This window comes from Periplaneta americana, chromosome 14, assembly GCF_040183065.1.
Source record: "Periplaneta americana isolate PAMFEO1 chromosome 14, P.americana_PAMFEO1_priV1, whole genome shotgun sequence".
In the NCBI taxonomy this organism is placed as follows: Eukaryota; Metazoa; Arthropoda; class Insecta; order Blattodea; family Blattidae; genus Periplaneta; species Periplaneta americana.
Genome location: NC_091130.1, coordinates 17,836,728 through 17,857,371, shown reverse-complemented (window position 1 = coordinate 17,857,371; position 20,644 = coordinate 17,836,728). Strand labels below are relative to the sequence as shown.

The 20,644-nt window shown below is 34.5% G+C and overlaps 2 protein-coding genes across 4 annotated transcripts in view; one reads left to right on the top strand and one right to left on the bottom strand.

The window, feature by feature from the left end:
- Nucleotides 1-13,530, bottom strand: part of LOC138713177 (DIS3-like exonuclease 2) — a 44,280-nt gene extending 30,750 nt beyond the window's left edge. The window contains exons 1-7 of one of the 2 annotated variants that reach the window (XM_069845053.1): nucleotides 13,258-13,530; nucleotides 11,356-11,569; nucleotides 8,526-8,933; nucleotides 5,780-5,936; nucleotides 4,078-4,179; nucleotides 3,672-3,704; nucleotides 168-400 (exon numbers count right to left, since the gene is read on the bottom strand). In XM_069845053.1, the coding sequence (XP_069701154.1) occupies nucleotides 168-400; nucleotides 3,672-3,704; nucleotides 4,078-4,179; nucleotides 5,780-5,936; nucleotides 8,526-8,933; nucleotides 11,356-11,561 (1,139 nt within the window). In that variant the 5' untranslated portion in view covers nucleotides 11,562-11,569; nucleotides 13,258-13,530. Of the gene's footprint in view, nucleotides 1-167; nucleotides 401-3,671; nucleotides 3,705-4,077; nucleotides 4,180-5,779; nucleotides 5,937-8,525; nucleotides 8,934-11,355; nucleotides 11,575-13,257 lie in introns of both variants that reach the window. The other variant, XM_069845052.1, reaches the window with a different exon arrangement.
- An 86-nt stretch (nucleotides 13,531-13,616) lies between these two features.
- iPLA2-VIA (calcium-independent phospholipase A2 VIA) overlaps nucleotides 13,617-20,644 on the top strand; it is a 64,513-nt gene continuing 57,485 nt past the window's right edge. Inside the window, exons 1-3 of one of the 2 annotated variants that reach the window (XM_069845054.1) lie at nucleotides 13,617-14,054; nucleotides 18,298-18,388; nucleotides 19,485-19,609. In XM_069845054.1, coding sequence (XP_069701155.1) covers nucleotides 13,816-14,054; nucleotides 18,298-18,388; nucleotides 19,485-19,609 — 455 coding nt within the window. In that variant the 5' untranslated portion in view covers nucleotides 13,617-13,815. The remainder of the gene's footprint in view (nucleotides 14,055-18,297; nucleotides 18,389-19,484; nucleotides 19,610-20,644) is intronic. The other variant, XM_069845055.1, reaches the window with a different exon arrangement.

Here is a 20,644-nt window from a genome sequence, read left to right as displayed (position 1 = left end):
TAATTTAAAGTCTGACATAGGATCGTCATTTTCTCTACAATAATTTTTAAAGCATATTCTACTAAAGTTATAAGGAATAATTGCAATATAACAAGGCTGAAGAGAACCTAATTTTAAAAATTATGATACTAAATTTAATGTCAGTACTTCCTGTAATTGTTGCTTACCCCATTGCATATCGTACATCTTGCCAGTCTCTGATAATTGCTAGGAACAATGAATTTTTGTACTTCTGAGATTGTTTCAGGAAGTTTTCAGGACATTGTGCTATTGGAATCCTCATCCGTGGAATGCGAGAATCTCTGGGTGAGAATAGGGCGAAGTCCTTATTTCCATCTGGCATTGTTTTAAGAAAGCCTACTCCAACTCTTGCATGCACTTTTGTACGGATGTACACAACCTAGAAATGACGGAAACACCTTACATAAATGCTCAACATTTATTTGTTTGAAATGGCAGGAATTTAATAATTAATTATGTTCATAAAATACTTCTTGCTTCCCAGGCTTATATTGTGTTTCGTTAATGCTGGACAGTTCATTAAATGGCTTTTGTCAAGCATCTTCTATATATATATATATATATATATATATATATATATATATATATATAATTTGAACTGGTAATGGAAATTACGGGAAAACGGCTGAACGGATTTTAATAAATGACCCCTCATTTTGAAGCTTGGAACCCAAAGTTTTTCGGAAAAATAGTAGTTTTCAGTGAAATGTCAATTTTCCTATATAATTTTCCTATTTTCCAAAATCCATCTGTGGTCAGTTTTGAGAACTAGCTAATTGCATTCAGGAGAAGCGAAGTGAGCATCAAGTCGGCCATGTTGCATTTCAGAATAAAACAAAACAAACACTACAGTAAACAATATTACACGAAGGCCATGATCTGCAAGAATGCTGACATATTTAGAGCTCAAATTAAATTGGTTATTAAAAACTTAACTTACTAAAAATAATTTACAGGTTCGATTCTGTGGTGTGTAATTTTCTGGGTACAGCTGTGTATTGGATATTAAAAACTACAAAACTTGAGGTGGTCTGATGACATTATTACCTTTAGAAATGAAATATTATTGTAGTTAATGCCTTGATGTGACTATTTTTCATTAATTATACATATTAATGCTATATAGATGATATGAAAGTGAAACGTTTTGGGGTTATGTAAGTAGATGTAGAGAATAACTTAAATTAGATTTTGATTTCTATATTTTACTGAGTGGCGGCTATATAGTATATATAGTATATGTTATTGAAAGCTATAAAACTTATGTAAGATAATAATATTATTAAAAATAAAATATTTTTATAGTTATTAATCAAGTGGGGTTGGGTCTTTTTCATATATTTAATGGCGGTGTGGTGTAGATATTTATATGCGTGGTTCTCTTCAGTTTTGGCTCGAGAGAGAGTATCTTTCATTATTATGGAACCAAATAACTTTCAGAATGTCTGGTATCCTTCATTGAAAATAAATCTGAAAAATGTTTATTTGAACGTCTAATGAACTTAGTTTGCAGCATTTGCTGCACAAGCCACTGGTAACATTATAAATTGAAGAGCCCACTGCAAGAATGATTGATGTCACTTTTTTGTCGAAAAGGAACCAAGACTGTCAATGCATAGCTTAAGATATTATCATCATCATCATCATCATCATCGTCATCATCATCTTCCTAACAAGTATTAGGCCAAGTGGCCTGTTACGGTCTCAAACTAGAATTTTCAGTCCATCTCTTCTTTGGACGGCCTAGAGATCTTTTGCCATATGGATGGTAATGAAGCAGTGCTTTTGGAATTCTGCATCAATTCATTCGTTCGAGATGACCCTTCCACTGAAGTTGATATTTGCTGATGAACTGCATAATGGGTTCTATTTGAAGTTCTTGCATTAGGTCCTCATTTTTTTTATGATCCCAGCGAGTATATCCAGCTGTTGCTCTCATAAACCTCATCTCACTTGCTGTTATTCTACTGACATCTTTATTCTTCACAGTCCACGCTTCGCTACCATAGCTTAATACTGGCTGTGCTAAGGTTTTATACAAGCCTATTCTTGTGTGTCTTTGTACTAGTGAAGGTTTCATGATTTTATTAATGATCCCCATTGTTTTATTATATTTACATATTTTTTCAGCAATATCTACTTCATCATAAGGTGATAGTGTATAGCCAAGATAAGTGAAGGTATTTACTCTTTCTATTATTTTATTATTCAAACAGATTTTGCTTGGTACAGGGAATTTCCCACAAAATGACATGATTTTCGATTTTTCAATATTAATTTCCATGTTATATTTTTCACTGACCTTATTTAAATTGTGTACTGAATATTGTAAATCATCTTCAGTTGATGCCATGAGAACTAAATCATCAGCGAAAAGTAAAGCTTAAGATATATAGGGCGGAATTCATAGTCGTCACTTATAAATGAGTGAACACTTAAGTGGTTACTTATACTCATTTCTAATTCATAGTTGTCCCTCATTCACATAATGAGTGATTACTTAAGTGAGCTGATCTGTGCCCTTAAGTGACCACTCATTTTCAAAATGGATACTGAGAATGATTTTGAGGATTTTGTGGAGTTTGTTGAACGAAATAGTAAAATATACGTGTCCCAAAAAGGTATATTAGAGATATGGAGAATGCTCTGGAAAAAAAAAAAACATAGAATTGCATACAACATGAAAAAAGAGATAAACCAGATACAAATGCAAGATACAAGTGTAATTACAAATTAAAAATTAAAAATGAAAAAAACAAAGAAAAAAAAACAAATAGATTCTACCTAAATAAAAGACACAGATATAGATATAAATGAAAAATACCAAATAAAAATAAATTAAAAAGAGTTAAGTATAGATATCATAGCCAAAATGTAAAATGTAGCTATAATTGGCAAATTACAGAGTAAATATAACACTATGTTAATAAATTCAGTATACAGTATTATATAGTAGGCCTAATAGGCTTAATTTATTTACGAGTATTTAAGAAATTCACTACTACAGAACATGTGTTCCAGTTAGTAGGATATCTGATTATAACTATAACTAACACGCAACTAGAACTTAACATATGAAACTATTGCTGTATATAACTTATTCAGTACAATAATATTGATAACTCGTTGTTATAGCAACTCTACATGTAGAGCTGCTTTCGATTAGTTCAATGAGAGTCAGCTTTTGTTATGACGTCATGTCCGGCAGCTGTAAGTGAGCACTCATTACGTGAAAATAAGTGTTGTCTATGAATTCGGAATTGACTTAAGGGTTCCCTTATTATAAGCAAACACTTATTACTTAAGGGTTCACTCATTTTATAAGTGACGACTATGAATTCCGTCCATAGAATGTACATAGAGAGTTATATGGCATTAACACTGATAGTCATTGTCCAGTAATGATCGGGAAATCACAGTTAAGCTTTGAGCGCTAAGCATTTCAAACTTTCAATTGCTTCTCCTGCAAAATGTATTCAAAATGACATCCATCATTCTTGCAGTGGACTCTTCAATTAGTTTCACATTACAGCAGTTCTTCTACATTTCTGTTAGTCAATTTTCAAACTATCACAAAAAAAAAAAAAAAAAAAAAAAAAACATTTGGGGGGGGGGGAATAAAGCATTGAAAAATAAGATTTAGCACTCACCATTGCAGTCTTTTGTTTCTTCGAACCTTGAACCTGTAATGATACACAGAAAATGATATTCATTTGGTTTTTAAAGTTATATAAACAAAATAAAAAAAGAGAGCTGCACTAAAAAATGCATTAATATTGTACCCCACATACAAAGTACAGACATTATTTTACAATTAAAATAAGTCTCCCCTTATTGCTATTTCGTTATTTCATTCTACTTTATTGTCACATCTGTGACTGACAGTGTGCATTGAAATACATCTAGATAAATTTTAACCACCAAGAAACTTACATGCGAAACTGTAGAATAATTTTATTCACCTTATGATATCTCTTACAATAATAGTAGTACACACATTCTTCTTCCAGACTTCATAATTAACGTAAACCTATATGTATACTGATTGACACTTACTTTCCACTCAGACTCTGGATTAAGTCTTACGACTATTTCATCTCCTTCTAGAGCTCTGTTTCGATTTCTCATTCCTTCTATCATGATGTCTTGACCTTTGTCCTGTAAAATATTTTGATGTACTAATTATAAACATTTCAAAAGAAAACAGTAACTTTAATACCAAGAAGCTTTCTTATGCAATTTTAAATACTTAAAGATAATAACATTATAAAAGTATAAATCCACAATCCATAAATATTTATACAGGGTGTAACACAATAACTATTCTTAATTTTCTGATGTAATAGAGGGCATGAAATAAAACATTTTTTCTTAATAAAGTAATGTCTGGAAATGATTCGTTTTCAAGTGATAGTGGTTATTGTTTAGTCAACTGTCCGAAAACAGGTCTGAACCTTACAAGTGATACCAAAAAGCACCACTTATGAGGCAACTAGGCCAAGAGATAAGGGGTTAGGGTGGCCAGTTCCTTCCCCCCTCCATTGCATACATCGCCGACTAGCTACATATTCCACTAATCAGACTTCAGATGCATACAAACAATTGTTCTTCCTCTGATACATATCGTCAAGTGAGATGTACTGCCTGATAATAGAAGTACATATCACAAATGACCTGCTAGCTGTAACCAGAGGCTAATGCCCCATAATGCTCACATGACGCATTTTCAGCCATAAGGCCCATAACACACTTGCAGAGTTTTCGCCAGTGAGAAATGTGTTGCGAGAAAATAAAAGAATTGATAACATGGATTCAAATGGACGTCCACACACTGGAAGAGATTCTCGTTCGAGGCAAAAACCTCGCGCGAGTTTCTCGCTGGGATCGGTAGCTCAGCGAATTTTCTTGACACATTTATCAAAGATGTTTGACATTTATACTCTTTATGACGATTGAATGTAGAAAAAGATATCACTGGTGGCGATGAATTGTATTGTTTTTATTTGTGTCCAAAACTCGCCCTTATTTTCGTAAGATACAATGTGATTTTCAGATATTTCTGGCTTTAATTTTAGGCCCACTTCTTCTTTTCATTAACAAAATATGTTCATGTAACTCCATTTACCTCATCATCTGAATACTCAGATTCAACATAGCGTTCGTACATAATTTGTAAAGTACGACAATATATTTACAGGTTATATATTTAAATACGACAAAATACGTAAATACATAACCTATAATATTTCCTCCGAGTCATTACTATAATCAGAAAAATGCTTTCTGCATGAAGGCAGTGCATAGATGATCACAGCGAGGTGTGATCTGTGGTAGCAAGAACTCACCAAGTGTGTGGAGGAAGGCTCTTCGCCTCTTTCTCACAACACATTTCTCACTAGCGAAAACTCTTCAAGTGTATTACAGGCCTAAGTATATTACACAAATATCATCACATTGGACCACTGAACCCACTCCTGGTCTGTGTAACATCATTTCTGATACACCCTGTGTATATATAAATACAAGTCTATGATAGGAAAAGATGGCTGAATGTATTTTGCAGTTGCAACAGGGCAAGATGATGATGGCAATTAATGGTATTATTTAGTTACTTTCCAAAAGATCTTTTGCAGCTGTCTTGTGGACAACATAATGGAAGTTGTTAACGTAGCTGTAAGCAGTTAAAAATGCCACCACTTCATGGTAAGGTTTAAAGTCAGAAATAGTGTGGCACTAGGAGAACAGTTTACAAACTCACTGGTGAGCTGATATATGCTTCTTTGTAGTTGCGCTGGTTTATTCGAAGAACACCACCAATTAAAGCTCCAGATGCGAGACCTGACATTACTTCACTTGAAGATAAGTACTTTGGAAATGCATTGCTTTCCTTTGGTGTAGATGATGATTTACTGTATCTGAAAAATAAATATGTTGTTGTTGTTGTTTTCTAATGTCAGGCGTTTGACAATAAAGTCATTTGACCTCTTGCACTCCAGTACGACAATATATTTACAGGTTATATATTTAAGTACGACAATATACGTAAATACATAGCCTATAATATTTCCCCCCTGAGTCATTACTATAATCAGAAAAATGCTTTCTGCATGAAGGCAGTGCATAGATGATCACAGCGAGGTGTGATCTGTGATAGCAAGAACTCGCTAAGTGTGTGGAGGAAAAATAAATATATGAATGAACAATTAGAGCTTTTATAGTTCACCACAATATTGCAACTTGATAGCACGACGTTAAGAGAAGAGGATACTGAAATATGTAAAAAAAACTTGAAAATGTTATCGACTAAAATAATTCTTTGAAGTCCAAAAAATATTATATTCATTACAATATGCCCCTAAGTGACTTTAGCACTTTCAAAGACGCCATTTTTAAAAGGTGAGTTTGGAGGCTCTAACTTCAGGCAAAACTTTGAAAGTTTTTTTCTGCATGTTCATTTTTCTCACATATCAGTACTGTATACTAAAAAGTTTAATATCTCAAAAAATATTAGATATATATGCATGAAATTTTTACAGTATATTCTTAATAGATCATACAAAAGATTTACTGGGTAGAATTTTGATATATACAATATATAGAGTGTTATGATGAGTTGTATCTAAATTTGGATATCTATTAAATTTGTCATTCAGATAAAAATACTTTCCATAGGAATATTAAAACTTTGGTCTGAAAATTTTTTGAACAATCCTTTGTGATCATTTTGATGCCAGAAATTTTTGCCTATCACATATTATTATGGGAGATATTAAGTTTCAGGCAAACCACTCCATTACAATGCGAGGGGGATCATAAACAGACCCCGAATTATTTTTTAAGGTTCACTCTCTGAAAATGTTACATTTACAACATATATATTGCCCACAAAATATTGTTCAATTCTGTTGAAAAGGAAAGAAAAGTTTTAAATTTCACTATCTTCTCCCCATAAGGGATTAGGTACAGCTTACAGCACTAAAATTTTGGAAATATTCAACATTTTTTTTCTTCCATTACTGTACCATGTACAATAATGAAAATTAGTATGTGTAAAACACTGTCCTTCTGCTATATGAAAAAAATATTTTTACAATTTAAAAAAATTATTTACATTTTTTCCTTCAAAATTCAGTTCACTGTGCAGTGATGAAGCGTTTCCCACATAACTAAAAAACTATCCAACATTCTGTGATGAAATTTTTTGTGTGTATTTATGCATGTCATATCTACAATATGATGGAAGATCACTTCTCTACCTGTATCATCATCATCAATAACATCTGTGTTCAATTCTGTTGAAAAGGAAAGAAAAGTTTTAAATTTCACTATCTTCTCCCCTTAAGGGATTAGGTACAGCTTACAGCACTAAAATTTTGGAAATATTCAACATTTTTTTTCTTCCATTACTGTACCATGTACAATAATGAAAATTAGTATGTGTAAAACACTGTCCTTCTGCTATATGAAAAAAATATTTTTACAATTTAAAAAAATTATTTACATTTTTTCCTTCAAAATTCAGTTCACTGTGCAGTGATGAAGCGTTTCCCACATAACTAAAAAACTATCCAACATTCTGTGATGAAATTTTTTGTGTGTATTTATGCATGTCATATCTACAATATGATGGAAGATCACTTCTCTACCTTTCATAGATTGTCTGTTACAAATAAATTCATCTTAAAAAATGGTCAAATATCAGTATTTTCTTCTAACACAAATTGAAAAAAAAAAAAAAATTATTAAGGAATGTAGTTGAAAGAGCATGATATTGTAAACATGAGTTTCATAAATAAAATAAAAGAGAGAGAACATGAAAAAGTTAACAAGTTTATGAGTTATGAGGGAAATGCTTCATCACTGCACAGTGAACTGCCAAAATTTTTTAATTTTGGAAAAAAATATATAAATAATTTTTTTAAATCGTAAAAATATTTTTTTCATATAGCAGAGGGATAGTATTTTACACATACCAATTTTCATTATTGTACAAGATACAGTAATGGAGGAAAAAATGTTGAATATTTCCAAAAATTTTACTGCTGTAAGCTGTACCTAACCCCTTAAAGAGAACAGAGAACATAGAAACAGAGAGAAAAGAAGATAAGAATAAAGTTAAACTGATTACTTAAAAAAAAAAAAAAACTGGAGGCTCAATTCGAAACTGCTTTGTTTCAAACAAATCATAATAATTTCAATCATCCAAGATCTGTTGTAATTATGGGGCCCATATTTAAGGCATGCACATGTTTAATTGCACAGGGTGGCAAAAAAAAACACAGGCACACGTGCACGTGCCTCTTCTTCAAATGATAGTGAAAGATAATTACAAAGAAAATAATTACTACGTAATTCGTAAATATATAGCCCTAGACTTAGGTCTAATGAGAATGTCTGTCATTTGCGTGATATTAATTTTTATGTGTGTGTGAAGATTTTACTTACACCAAGTAGCTATAAAAAGTTTTTAGTACGTAAGCTTAACTGTGATTTTATTTACTTACGGTTTCTTTTTACAACTTGCAGCAGAATCACCTTTTGGAGTCGGATGTTGAGCATTTGGTGATCGGACCACTTGGTTAGACTGATTCTTATGTGTACCAGTATTTGAGGAATGTATTGGTGATGCTTGTGCGGAATTTGGTGCCTTCTTCTTGCTTTTCTTTTTCTTTTTCTCGCTGTTTTCATTTTGTGAGGGTGTGGAAACTGTTGCTTCTTCTTGGCGTTTTCCACTTACTTCACCACTGGTTTCACTTCCTTTCAGAGTTTTATCGACTTTCTTCTTTGCTTTAACTCTTCCATTGCAATTCAGAAATGCTTCCAATTCTTTCTCAGGTACACTGTTACTCAGACTCAAATGGCCAAGTGCAATGCCTAAATTCACATCTTCTGTGATGTGGTTTGCCTTATCACTGCAATTGATATCAAGAAGCGAGTTAATTACACTAGGTGGAGTAGCTACGACCGTGAGACAAAATAGTACATTATGCAACGAGCCTATAATGATAGTAATTAAGACGCGAGGATGTTTATGAAACGAGCACAAGCGAGTTTAATAATTTTCATACGAGCGTCTTAATTACCATTAAAGGCAAGTTTCATACGACTTTTTATGCTCGACCACATTTCTAACTTGAAATTATTCATAAGTATTCATGTTATTCTTATGTGACTGGGGAGCGAACTGACCTTGTGCAATCTCGTAAATTGTGAGATGTGCGCAGACGCGAAAGTATTGATTTTTTCCGGGCAACGAATGTCGACGACCTTGATATAATCTACAGAGTAAGATAAACGTTAAACTTGATATAACCTTGAAATTGAATTCGACATTGAAAAACGAGATGACAAATTGAATTTATTTGAATATTATTTACAATTAACGCTAATTATTATAGTAACAGAACATAACCTTCTGCGACAGTATTGGATTTCCAGCCTGCGTGATGTTTTGCTAGTTGTCTTTCAATTGCATATCCGAGAATAATCGAAAACCTGAACTTTAATGAATAGGTGTACTTTAATGACATGCATTAAAGGACTGCTACCAGATATATAATTACTACATTTCAGCATGGTCGAGCATAAAAATAATTAAAGCATTCTTCTCCTGCTAAAACGTTTTGTTAGGTGCCAAAATGTTCATAAGCAGGAAAAAAAAAATCTTATGTATACATTCTTGGGAGGAATGGTGTCTAACAATTTTGAGCGTACTTCAATTTTGCTGGAAAAAATAAACTCTGAGAATATAGCCCTGCATTTATGATATATAATGATGATGATGATTACCATGGATGGGCAACTCGTGTTCCCAAAGTGATAAAAAACCTTGAAAGAGAGAGAAAGGCAGACGGAGCCAGCCACAGCAGTTACAAGTTGTTTGTAGTTTCGCTGCAAAAGCCACGGTGCGCTCTGGCGGCTCATGCAGGTGGTCGTGATATCTATTCCATGATTTGAATTTCAGAATGACGCATGGTACAATAATTATAGTAATTTTAGACAGACTATACCTGAACACATAACAAAATTATATTATTTTCTATCTTTGTAAATTAGTTTAGTACTGGAAACACAAACTGAATATAATCTTTTCAAGATACAACAAATATAGCTGCAACACTTATTTATTATTACTCTATTTGTTAATATTTCTTATTATAGGTCTTATTTGAAACGTAGAACGCTAGAATTTACAAGTCTTTATACATTATAGAGTATTCCTCTGTTCTCAGAAAGGTAACAGTCTGTATTCGCAAACAATAACAAATTCAAGGAAGTATTTTTTACACGTCACGGCAGATGAAATAAGCTTACTTCTGAGCTCCTTCTTTACTTTGAGAGCTTTTACAATTCTTTCTTGTATTAAACTCTGCCTCAAGCACATAAGGTATATATATATGGAAGCAAAGAGTATATTTGGAAATTCTGCCTTAGGCAACATTACGAATAGTTCGATTCCTGATTTGGCTGGAATCTGAGTGGCGTGCTGTTCTGTAGATTTATTAATTCAAACTATAAATTTTCAGCATTTTCTATCGACGTAAGCCAATAAGATTTCAGAAAAATTTCGATTCCTTGTCAATTGTCACTGTTTCTCCAAACTTACCAGTGAATTCTGCTGTAGGTCTTGAAGTAGGGTCTTATATTTGATAAGAAGATTTTCTTATCCCTCTTCAAGATAGTTTATAGTCAAAGAAAGTGAAGTTGTCTATGTTCTACATGATACTGTCACATTTCAAATTTATCCATAATGTTCTTAGCTAGTCGATTATATGTCTTGCAATTCTGTAACTCGCACGCACAATGTGCTAACGATATTTGATATCAGTCTCACCTTGTTGATATCCCATTTTTACCTTTAGCTGTTCTAAAGCAGATGCAGACAGTATTTCTTTAGTAAAATATTCACTGTTTATTTCTAACATAAAATGTCATGCGTAATAAAGTGTAATAGAATAAAAGTTTTACTTCTCTTCTTAATTAAAAAATTCTTTTTACTCGTAACTAAAGGGAAATGATCTGGAAATTATATTGTTTTTCACTTAAAACGAGCCGCCACTGACTGCAGACGCGATCGAACTTGTGTCTGAAAGAACCGCACACAGACAGTACAGCTAGTACAGAGTCCGTTCTACCTGCACTGAGATTGTGTTGACACTTTGAGAGCACGAGTTGCCCACCCATGATGATGACGATAAACATAAAATAATAATAATAATAATAATAATAATAATAATAATAATAATAATAATAATAATAATAATTTATTAGAGCTGTGGGAACAGAACATATAAAATACGGTACTTAGGCCTATATTACAAAACGTTAACATACCAGTTTTCTGAATCTTTCACTTTTGAGTTCTTTCTACCCCTTCTAGTTTTCCGTTTTTGCAGTGACTCTTCTGATGATACATTGCTGGTTACGCTTTCAGTAACTGCTTCGTCAATTTGAGAGCTTGTGGAAGGCACACAGTCTGTTACTGTCCGACTCTGTGACGGATTTGTTGTGACAGGATCAGGAGTCTGCATGTCATCCATTTTATATAGCCTACTGCAAAAGAAGTGATAGACTTTATATGAAATATTAGCACTAAAAATGTTGCATATATATGCCTTGTAAACAGACTTAGCATTGAGCGAAGTGGCTCAGTGGTAAAGCATCAGACTCGCAATCGGAAGGTCCTGGGTTCGATCCCCAATACTTACTAATCTGGGCGAGATTTTTTTCCGTGGTTTACCTCGTCTGAATATAACTAATTTTCAGTTAAATAAAAGTGAATACCGGATTGCACCACAATCACCACGAAACAATATACACAGTACAACAAGCATTCCCAACAGTAAACTACAGAGAGTAGCGAGATGATCTAGGGTTAAAGCGACTATAAACACAGAAAAACACATTTAGCATCATTATAACTTTTCGTTACAGAGCAGTTGCATTGTTCATGGAAATAATGGAAGGGAATTTGATGTTTAGATATTTTATAGTAATAATGTGCTTTAATGGAATTGGTTTTAATTTTGACTTTGTACTTTCTACTGGAGTCTATTTCTAGCTCTACGTAAGTCATATCATGTCAGTATTTTACTCTATTCACTGCTTCGAGATGTTGAAAGTACCTAGTTCTTAGTATGAGATCAATTTTGATACTGTGATAAATGTAGGCTAGGTCTAATTTATGCAAAATATACATGATACCTGTATTCTTTCATTCTTGTTCATTTATTAAATTATAATTGTCTTCAATAATAGACTATACACAATGTTCACAGTATGAAATTCTGTAAATCACCTACAGTGGTAATATGGAGACTTTTCTATTAATACCGGCATCTCGTAGCTATTGGCCAAAGCAAGGGTTGAGCACAGATCGATTACGGTTAGATTAGGGTTTTCAGAGAGTACCTATTGCGTAATACAACTTGAAACTTCATAGATATGAGCGGAACCATATGACCTTACAGGACAAAACAACTGGTAATTATTTACTTTAGCGATACCGTAGTTGTTGATGTGCCCAATGGGCTAGAAGTGAAACAAGCAGAAGAGGCTGGAAATAGGGGGTTTTCGACAGGGAGAAATTTTAGACATCAAGACAGTGAGATAAGTGTTGCATCATTCACACTGTGCATTGTGTATGTGACACTAACCCAACCCAACACAACCAAGCTAAGGTAAGGTAAGGTAACCTAACCTAACCCAACCTAGCCTAACTTTCGGAGAGTAAGGAGTACCGCGTAGTGAAGGGAATAGTGAATACGAACAGTATCGTTAAAGTAAATAATTACATGAATTTGATAGTTACATAATTTTCATACTCTATTTTTATTATAAGATAAGAGATAAGGATACAGCCTCATCATTATGGAGAGCCAACAAGAATTCAGGTTTAACAAATAATAATATTTAATTATTTGCGTGAACATGTAGCCTATATTAGTAAATTAAGAAAATATGTCAAGCATAAAATATGTATAGTTGTGACGTGTGAACATTAGACATGAACCAGTACTGAAATATATAAAGTAGAAAGTATTCAAGTGGTACATATTTTACATAGCCCACATATATTTTTAAAATTTTATTAGTGTACCGTACATTATGGTTTACTAATATTACTTTAAGTTAAAAATACTTTATGGGAATTTACGAAACAACAAACCTGTCATTAGTGAAATATAGGTTATCTACAGAGAATTAGAAAAAAAAATTCTCAGTGCTTACACTTACCGTTATATTGGTTATTGCTCTTGATTGTAATCGTGATGCAAGTCTCTCTCTCTTCTATTAATGATAAATTGCACAACTTTTCCGATAAGAAAATAGTCACAACTCTGATTATTCAGCGAGTACCAAATGCGTCAAAAAAGAATTCGTTGTACAGTTAACAACAAAATGTATAAGTTCCTGTTGAAAATATTTACAAAAAAAAATCTACACGTCATTTGCTTATCGCTCACCCTTTAACTTCTCGACCCCAATTCACATATAAACAGGGAATTTCCCTCACATCCCCTCCAGCATAGCGTCCCACAGAGATAGATTTGAATTCTGACAGCCTTGGAAACAATTCCATATGGTCTGTTCGCCAGCTGATGTCTGTGGTGCGTAGATGTGAATCACTTCTGCTCGTGTGATTGGTGTTCGTGATATGAGATTGTACGTTTGTGTATATTATACCAGCATTTTCGCTTATAAAATTACGAGTGACATTATCCTGTAAATGTTGGAGTGGATATGTTTGATACATTCTATTAATAAAATCAATTTATATTTGAGTGTTATAAAATGTCTTGGTTGGGAGCATTAGGATTAACTTCGGGTTTTGTATTAAGAAATTTATTAAGTCAAGAATCGAACCCAAATAAAGTTTTGGAAGTCAAATCAGAGCAGTATAGTGACAGATTTATCCATTGTCGAGAAGATGCGCTGGTATTGTATGGTCCTCGAAAAGAAAAATCTTCGAAGGAGAAATATGAAATTGTTCTTCAGAGGCCTTGTACAGAAACTTTATATCAAGCGTTCAGGTTAGTAAAGGTTATATAATATACCCTACTGTACCGGTACCTGTAACATTCCTTGTTACATAAACACACTGCATACTTCTTGGTACGGCCTAGTCACTTTCTTATTGATTGATTGAAGACTCGTTGACTTTTTTTATAGAACACGTATTTTAGTTCTAAACTAGGGACTATTTTTTGAATAGATCATGCTAAAATTGTACTTAAAAGTACATAAACGGAAGGCGCAGTAAAACTTAATCTTGAGGACTGTAGCATTTTTTTTATAGATGTAGCTTTCCTCAGGAGATCATGCATATTTTCATGACCTTTTAATATAGTTCCAGACTGTAATAGGGCTGGCGATACAGTAGTTGATTTGGTTAGATACCGGTAGGTATTCTTAACCTTTAACCTTGTATAACTTACCTACAGTCTACAGGATACTTAACATCAGGCGAAAAGTAGCTAGGCCTAATTACTTCTTATTTGCAGATTTTGAAGTAGGCTACTGTATACATGCTTTGAGTCAGGTACAATGCTGGGATAATGATTGAGTACACGGCACTTTGCCCTCGTTGCGTATTTGAGTGCAAAAGGCTGTAACAAAGTCCTTTTGTTTGTTTCTCTTTTCAACCACTATTCACCAGGGACTCAAGAAACTTTTGATTCTTACATTTTCCACCGCCAGGGGCGCAAGAAGCTTCCACCAGAATCAAAAGAGCCAATTTTTTAAATGTAACTTGCCTTATTACTATGTAGATTTGTGTTAATTGTTCTGTATACACTTTTAACACTTATATATCACTGGAAGATCATTTAAAACAGTTACAAGGAATATATTACAGCCATAACGAAACTATACAACAATTCAACCTATGCAGAACATATCACAAACTCCAATCACAACTACAGCAACATAGACACTGACATGAAAATATTACACATCCAGCCAAAAAACCAGAAACTTGACACTTTAGAACAATATGAAATTTACAAATACAGTATACAAAAACACACTCCCAGCACATCCTGAACACTCAACTCAATTTCAAAACACACACTCTTTTCGACACAATCACGAACACACTCCACCACAATAGGAAACCAGAAGATAGTGCGGGACTTTCACTAGGCTTTGGACAATGAAGGATAACAACTTCGAAACTAGGCAGTTGACTGTGGTGGACACTTCGTTAATTTTAAAGATACGCTGGAAAGGTATGATGTCATATCACTTAAATAATCACCTCAACTAACCCACTAACCTTGTCACATATGTTCTTTATTGGTTAGATGGGTTAAATGAGGGGATAGCTAAGTGACATTAAGCCGAGGTATTAGATACTTCTTACGCCCATGGCAGTGAATAAAAAGACTTCTCTTGCGTGCCTGCTGGTAAAATTAAACTAACAAATATCTGAGTGCTGCCCCTGATCAGGGGTACTGTGTATTCAAACATTACCCAGTGCTAACTGTATCGGTACTGAAGTTGTAGGCCTATTCTTAGAGAAGGCTGGAGATGTGAGGTGAAAAATTAATATTTGGTTCAAATGCATCTCTCCTAATAATAGAGTTGAATTTGATTTTTTATTACGTTCAGTTAAAGTTACTGGTAAGTTCATCTTATAAAAATTAACGAACCCAATTCCTACTTTAATACCGGTACTTATAGCTTTTAGAGAACCCGGAGGTTCATTGCCGCCCTCACATACATAAGTCCGCCATCGGTCCCTATTCTGAGCAAGATTAATCTAGTCCCTACCATCATATCCCACCTCCCTCAAATCCATTTTAATATTATTCTCTCATCTATGTCTTGGCCTTCCCAAAGGTCTTTTTCCCTCTGGCCTTCCAACTAATTATATGCATTTCTGGATTCATCCATATATGCTGCATGCCCTGCTCATTTCAAACATCTGGATTTAATGTTCCTAATTATGTTAGGTGAAAAATAAAATGCGTGCAGTTCTGCTTTTGTAACTTTCTCTATTATCCTGTAACTTTATCCCTCTTAGCCCCAAATATTTTCCTAAGAACCTTATTCTCAAACACCCTTAATCTCTTTTCCTCTCTCAAAATGACAGTCCAAGTTTCACAACCATACAGAGCAACCGGTAATATCACTGTTTTATAAATTGTAACGTTCAGGTTTTTTGAGAGCATACTGGATGACAAACTCTTCTCAACCCAATAATAACAGGCATTTCCCATAATTTTATTCAGCATTTAATTTCCTTCCGAGTGTCATTTATATTTGTTATTGTTGCTCCAAGATATTTGAACTTTTCCACCTTTTCAAAGGATAGATTTCCGATTTTTATATTTCCATTTCGTACTATGTCCTGGTCACGAGAAATAATAATATGCTTTGTCTTTCGGGATTTACTTCTTTACTTGCTTCGGTAAAATTCCTGTGTTTTCCCTAATAGTTTGTGGATTTTCTCCTAACATATTCATGTCATCCACATAGACAAGCAGCTGATGTAACCTGTTCAATTTCAAACCTGTCTAGGCCTAGTACAATTTCCTTTTCCCAAATAGCAAGTATAAGCTTATAAATTTCTCTAGATAATGCGTTTCGACCCTCTTGTATTAATTCTGCTGGAATTTGATCTATACCTGGAGACTTGTACTTTTTCGAATTTTCTATCGCAATTTCAACATCAGAAAGTGTGGTTTCCAGTATAAATGACTCAGCAGTTTGTATTTGAATTTCGTCCCGATTACTTGTATTTGGCCTATGTACATTTAGTGTTGTCCAAAATAATTTTTCCATCTGTTCAGAATTGAATTAGAGTCTGCAATCAAGTCACCATTCTCATCCTTGATCACGTTTGCTCTTGCCTGATATCCGTTCTTAAATTCCTTTATGCCCTTATATAAATAAATGTCTAATGTTTTTATTCTTACTATTTCTTTCTACCTCACTCAGTTTTTCTTTGAAGTAATCTCTCTTTTTTGCTCCTACGTGTACGACTTGCTTCCTGTCTTTCATTGAAGTAATTAGGCTATCTCTCTTCACCTGGACTCGATCATGTAGGAATTTCAATTTTGCCTCATTCCTTCTATCTACTACCATCTTCATCAAACCAGAGTTCCTTTTTTCCTTAGTTTCATAATAACCTATGCTCTGTTCAGCTGCAATTTTGATATTATCTCTGATATTTTCTCACACATTATAAACATCTAGCTCTTCCTTAACTTCATTGGAATATTCTAAAGCAGCAAACCTATTTGAAATTTCTACCTGATAATGTTACACGCGCGCGCGCGCGCGCACACACACACGCACTCGCACACGCACACACACCCTCCCCTCCCCTCCCCTCCCCTCCTCTCTCCCTCTTCAGACAGAGTGCTTACGCACTGAGAGAGATAACGAATTTTGCTCAGCCAGAGCATATAGAGAAAATGAATCCTTTAGGCCTACAGTTGAAATGGGGGAATGTAAAGCATAGTACTTACTTACTGGCTTTTAAGGAACCCGTAGGTTCATTGCCGCCCTCACATAAGCCCGCCAGTGGTCCCTATCCTGAGCAAGATTAATCTAGTCTCTACCATCATTTCCTACCTCCCACAAATCCATTTTAATATTATCTTCCCATCTACGTCTCGGCCTCCCCAAAGGTCTTTTTCCCTCCGGCCTCCCAACTAACAATCTATATGCATTTCTGGATTCGCCCATACGTGCTACATGTCCTGCCCATCTCAAACGTCTGGATTTTATGTTCCTTATTATGTCAGGTGAAGTATACAAACAATTAGGGAAAACGCGGAAATTCTTGTTGAAGCAAGTAGAGCGATAGGGATGGAAGTAAATCCCGAAAAGACTAAGTATATGATTATGTCTCGTGACCGGAATATTGTATGAAATGGAACTATAAAAATTGGAGATTTATCCTTCGAAGAGGTGGAAAAATTCAAATATCTTGGAGCAACAGTAACAAATCTAAATGACACTCGGGAGGAAATTAAACGCAGAATAAATATGGGAAATGCCTGTTATTATTCGGTTGAGAAGCTTTTGTCATCTAGTCTTCTGTCAAAAGTCTGAAAGTTAGAATTTATAAAACAGTTATATTACCGGTTGTTCTGTATGGTTGTGAAACTTGGACTCTCACTTTGAGAGAGGAACAGAGATTAAGGGTGTTTGAGAATAAGGTTCTTAGGAAAATATTTGGGGCTAAGAGGGATGAAGTTACAGGAGAATGGAAAAAAAGCATAGTGAATTCAATAATATTAGTTCTCTGTTTTCTTATTTCAGCTTGTTTCGTTCCAATGAACTGCAAGATGCTGAAGTCAGATTTTTACAACTGAAGGATAAAGTACCTCTTCTGGTGGGAATTTCACGTGAGGTAAGTCCTGATGTTAATATGAAGTGTGGACTGTTATACTGTTACATACTTATTTATACTTTAGAGAACACAGAGGTTCATTGCCGCCCTCACATAAGCCCGCCATCGGTTCCTAGCCTGAGCAAGATTAATCCAGTCCCTACCATCCTATTCCACCTCCCTCAAATCCATTTTAATGTTATCCTCCCATCTACGTCTCGGCCTTCCCAAAGTCTGTTTCCCTCCCAACTAACACTCTATATGCATTTCTAGGTTCGCCCATACGTGCTACATGCCCTGCCCATCTCAAACGTCTGGATTTAATGTTCCTAATTATGTCAGGTGAAGAATACAATGCGTGCGGTTCTGCGTTGTGTGTAACTTTCTCCATTGTTCTGTAACTTCATCCCTCTTAGTTCCAAATATTTTCCTGAGCACCTTATTTTGAAACACCCTTAATCTCTGTTTTTCTCTCAAAGCGAGAGTCCAAGTTTCCCATTAGGAAAGTCCGTGATAACAAAGAGGGTTTGGAATTGAACAGGTTACATCAGCTGCTTGTTTATGTGGATGACGTGAATATGTTAGGTGAAAATCCACAAATGATAAGGAAAGAACTGTAATTTTACTTGATGCAAGTAAAGAGTAAGTTTGGAAGTAAATCCCGAAAAGACAAAATATATAATTATGTCTCATTGCAAAACCTCGACACCAAAAGGTAGAAGAGGATTGGAATAAATAAAGTAAAGTAAAAAAAATTAAGACGTTTGAGATGGGTAGGGCATGTAGCACGTATGGGCAAATATGGAATACATATGGAGTGTTAGTTGGGAGGCCAGAGGAAAAAAGACCTTTGGGGAGGCCGAGACGTAGATGGGGGGATAATATAAAAATGGATTTGAGGAAGGTGGGATATGATGATAGAGACTGGATTGATCTTGCTCAGGATAAGGACTGATGGCGGGTTTATGTGAGAGCGGCAATGAACCTCCAGGTTCTCTAAATGCCATAAGTAAGTAAGTAAGTAAGGTAGATTTATACACGTTAGTAGACCTACTATAAGTTTTCTGTCTTGAAGAGATGGGCATTAGTATAATATAAATTTGTACATTATTTTCAGGTTTGTAATTTAGGAGGCATCCAGAAACTGTGCAATGCTTTGGAAGAACATCCTTCATGGACGGCAGCTCATTTGGCATCATTCTTTGCTCTCCACGACACCTTTCAAAATCCTGTAATACTTAGGTACTGCTGCAATTTACTATACTACAGGCAAGAGAAATAGGCGGGATTGGCTAACCCCTACTTCACTATCCCTACTCCTGCACATCTTAGAACCTGCTTGTATGGTCCTGTCCCAAATAACTTTCTCCTCCATTCACACGTTTTGCACTTTAGGAAAACTTAAAAATTAATTAAAGCAATAATGTGATTTCTAGTAATTACAAATAAGACATACGTTATTTACTCAGTATTACCATTTATAATCAGGGGCGGATGCAAGGGGGGGGGGATTAAGGGGATATATCCCTCCCGAAATTTTGAGAAAAATACGAAACAAGAAACAAAAATAATATTAATTTTAATTCGTGAATATACATAGGAATTAGAGGGTTTTCCACGTAAATTCTCTTTGCTAAAATGTTAAATTCCAAGAAATTCAGGAAGACAAACACAGGTTGTTACTTCAAGACAGAGAGTCACGAAGAGTATTTTAGGCTCTTAATTTTCCTTCTCTTCTTAGACTATTTCATTAGTCAGCTCAAGGACAGGTTTTTAAATCATAAGGGAATCCTAAAGTCCATACAAACTTTTCTGCCTAAAAACATAGTGCGAGCATCAGATGAAGATTTAGAAACTGCTGTTGAGGCTATAGTAAATCAGTGGCCCAATGATGTTGATGCATCACCAGAGTCTTTCTTCAGTGAATTGAAGATGTGGAGAAGAAATTTCCTTGATCAGAAAAATCTTCACCTAATACCTACTGATTTTATATCATCTTTGAACAGGTGCAATGAAATTATTTTTCCATGCACTCTCAAGGCGCTGAAACTTTTCTGTACGTTGCCTGTAACTACAGCAACACCAGAACGGTCGTTCTCAACATTGCGGTATTTGAAGACTTACTTGAGGAGCACAATGGGAGCAGACAGATTAAATGGACTGGCCTTGATGTATATACATAAAAATGTAGAAGTAAAAGCTCATGAAGTACTGGATGAAATGTCTAAGAAGCCTCGTCACCTTCTTCTGTAAATGTCATTCTGTCATTGTTTTTGT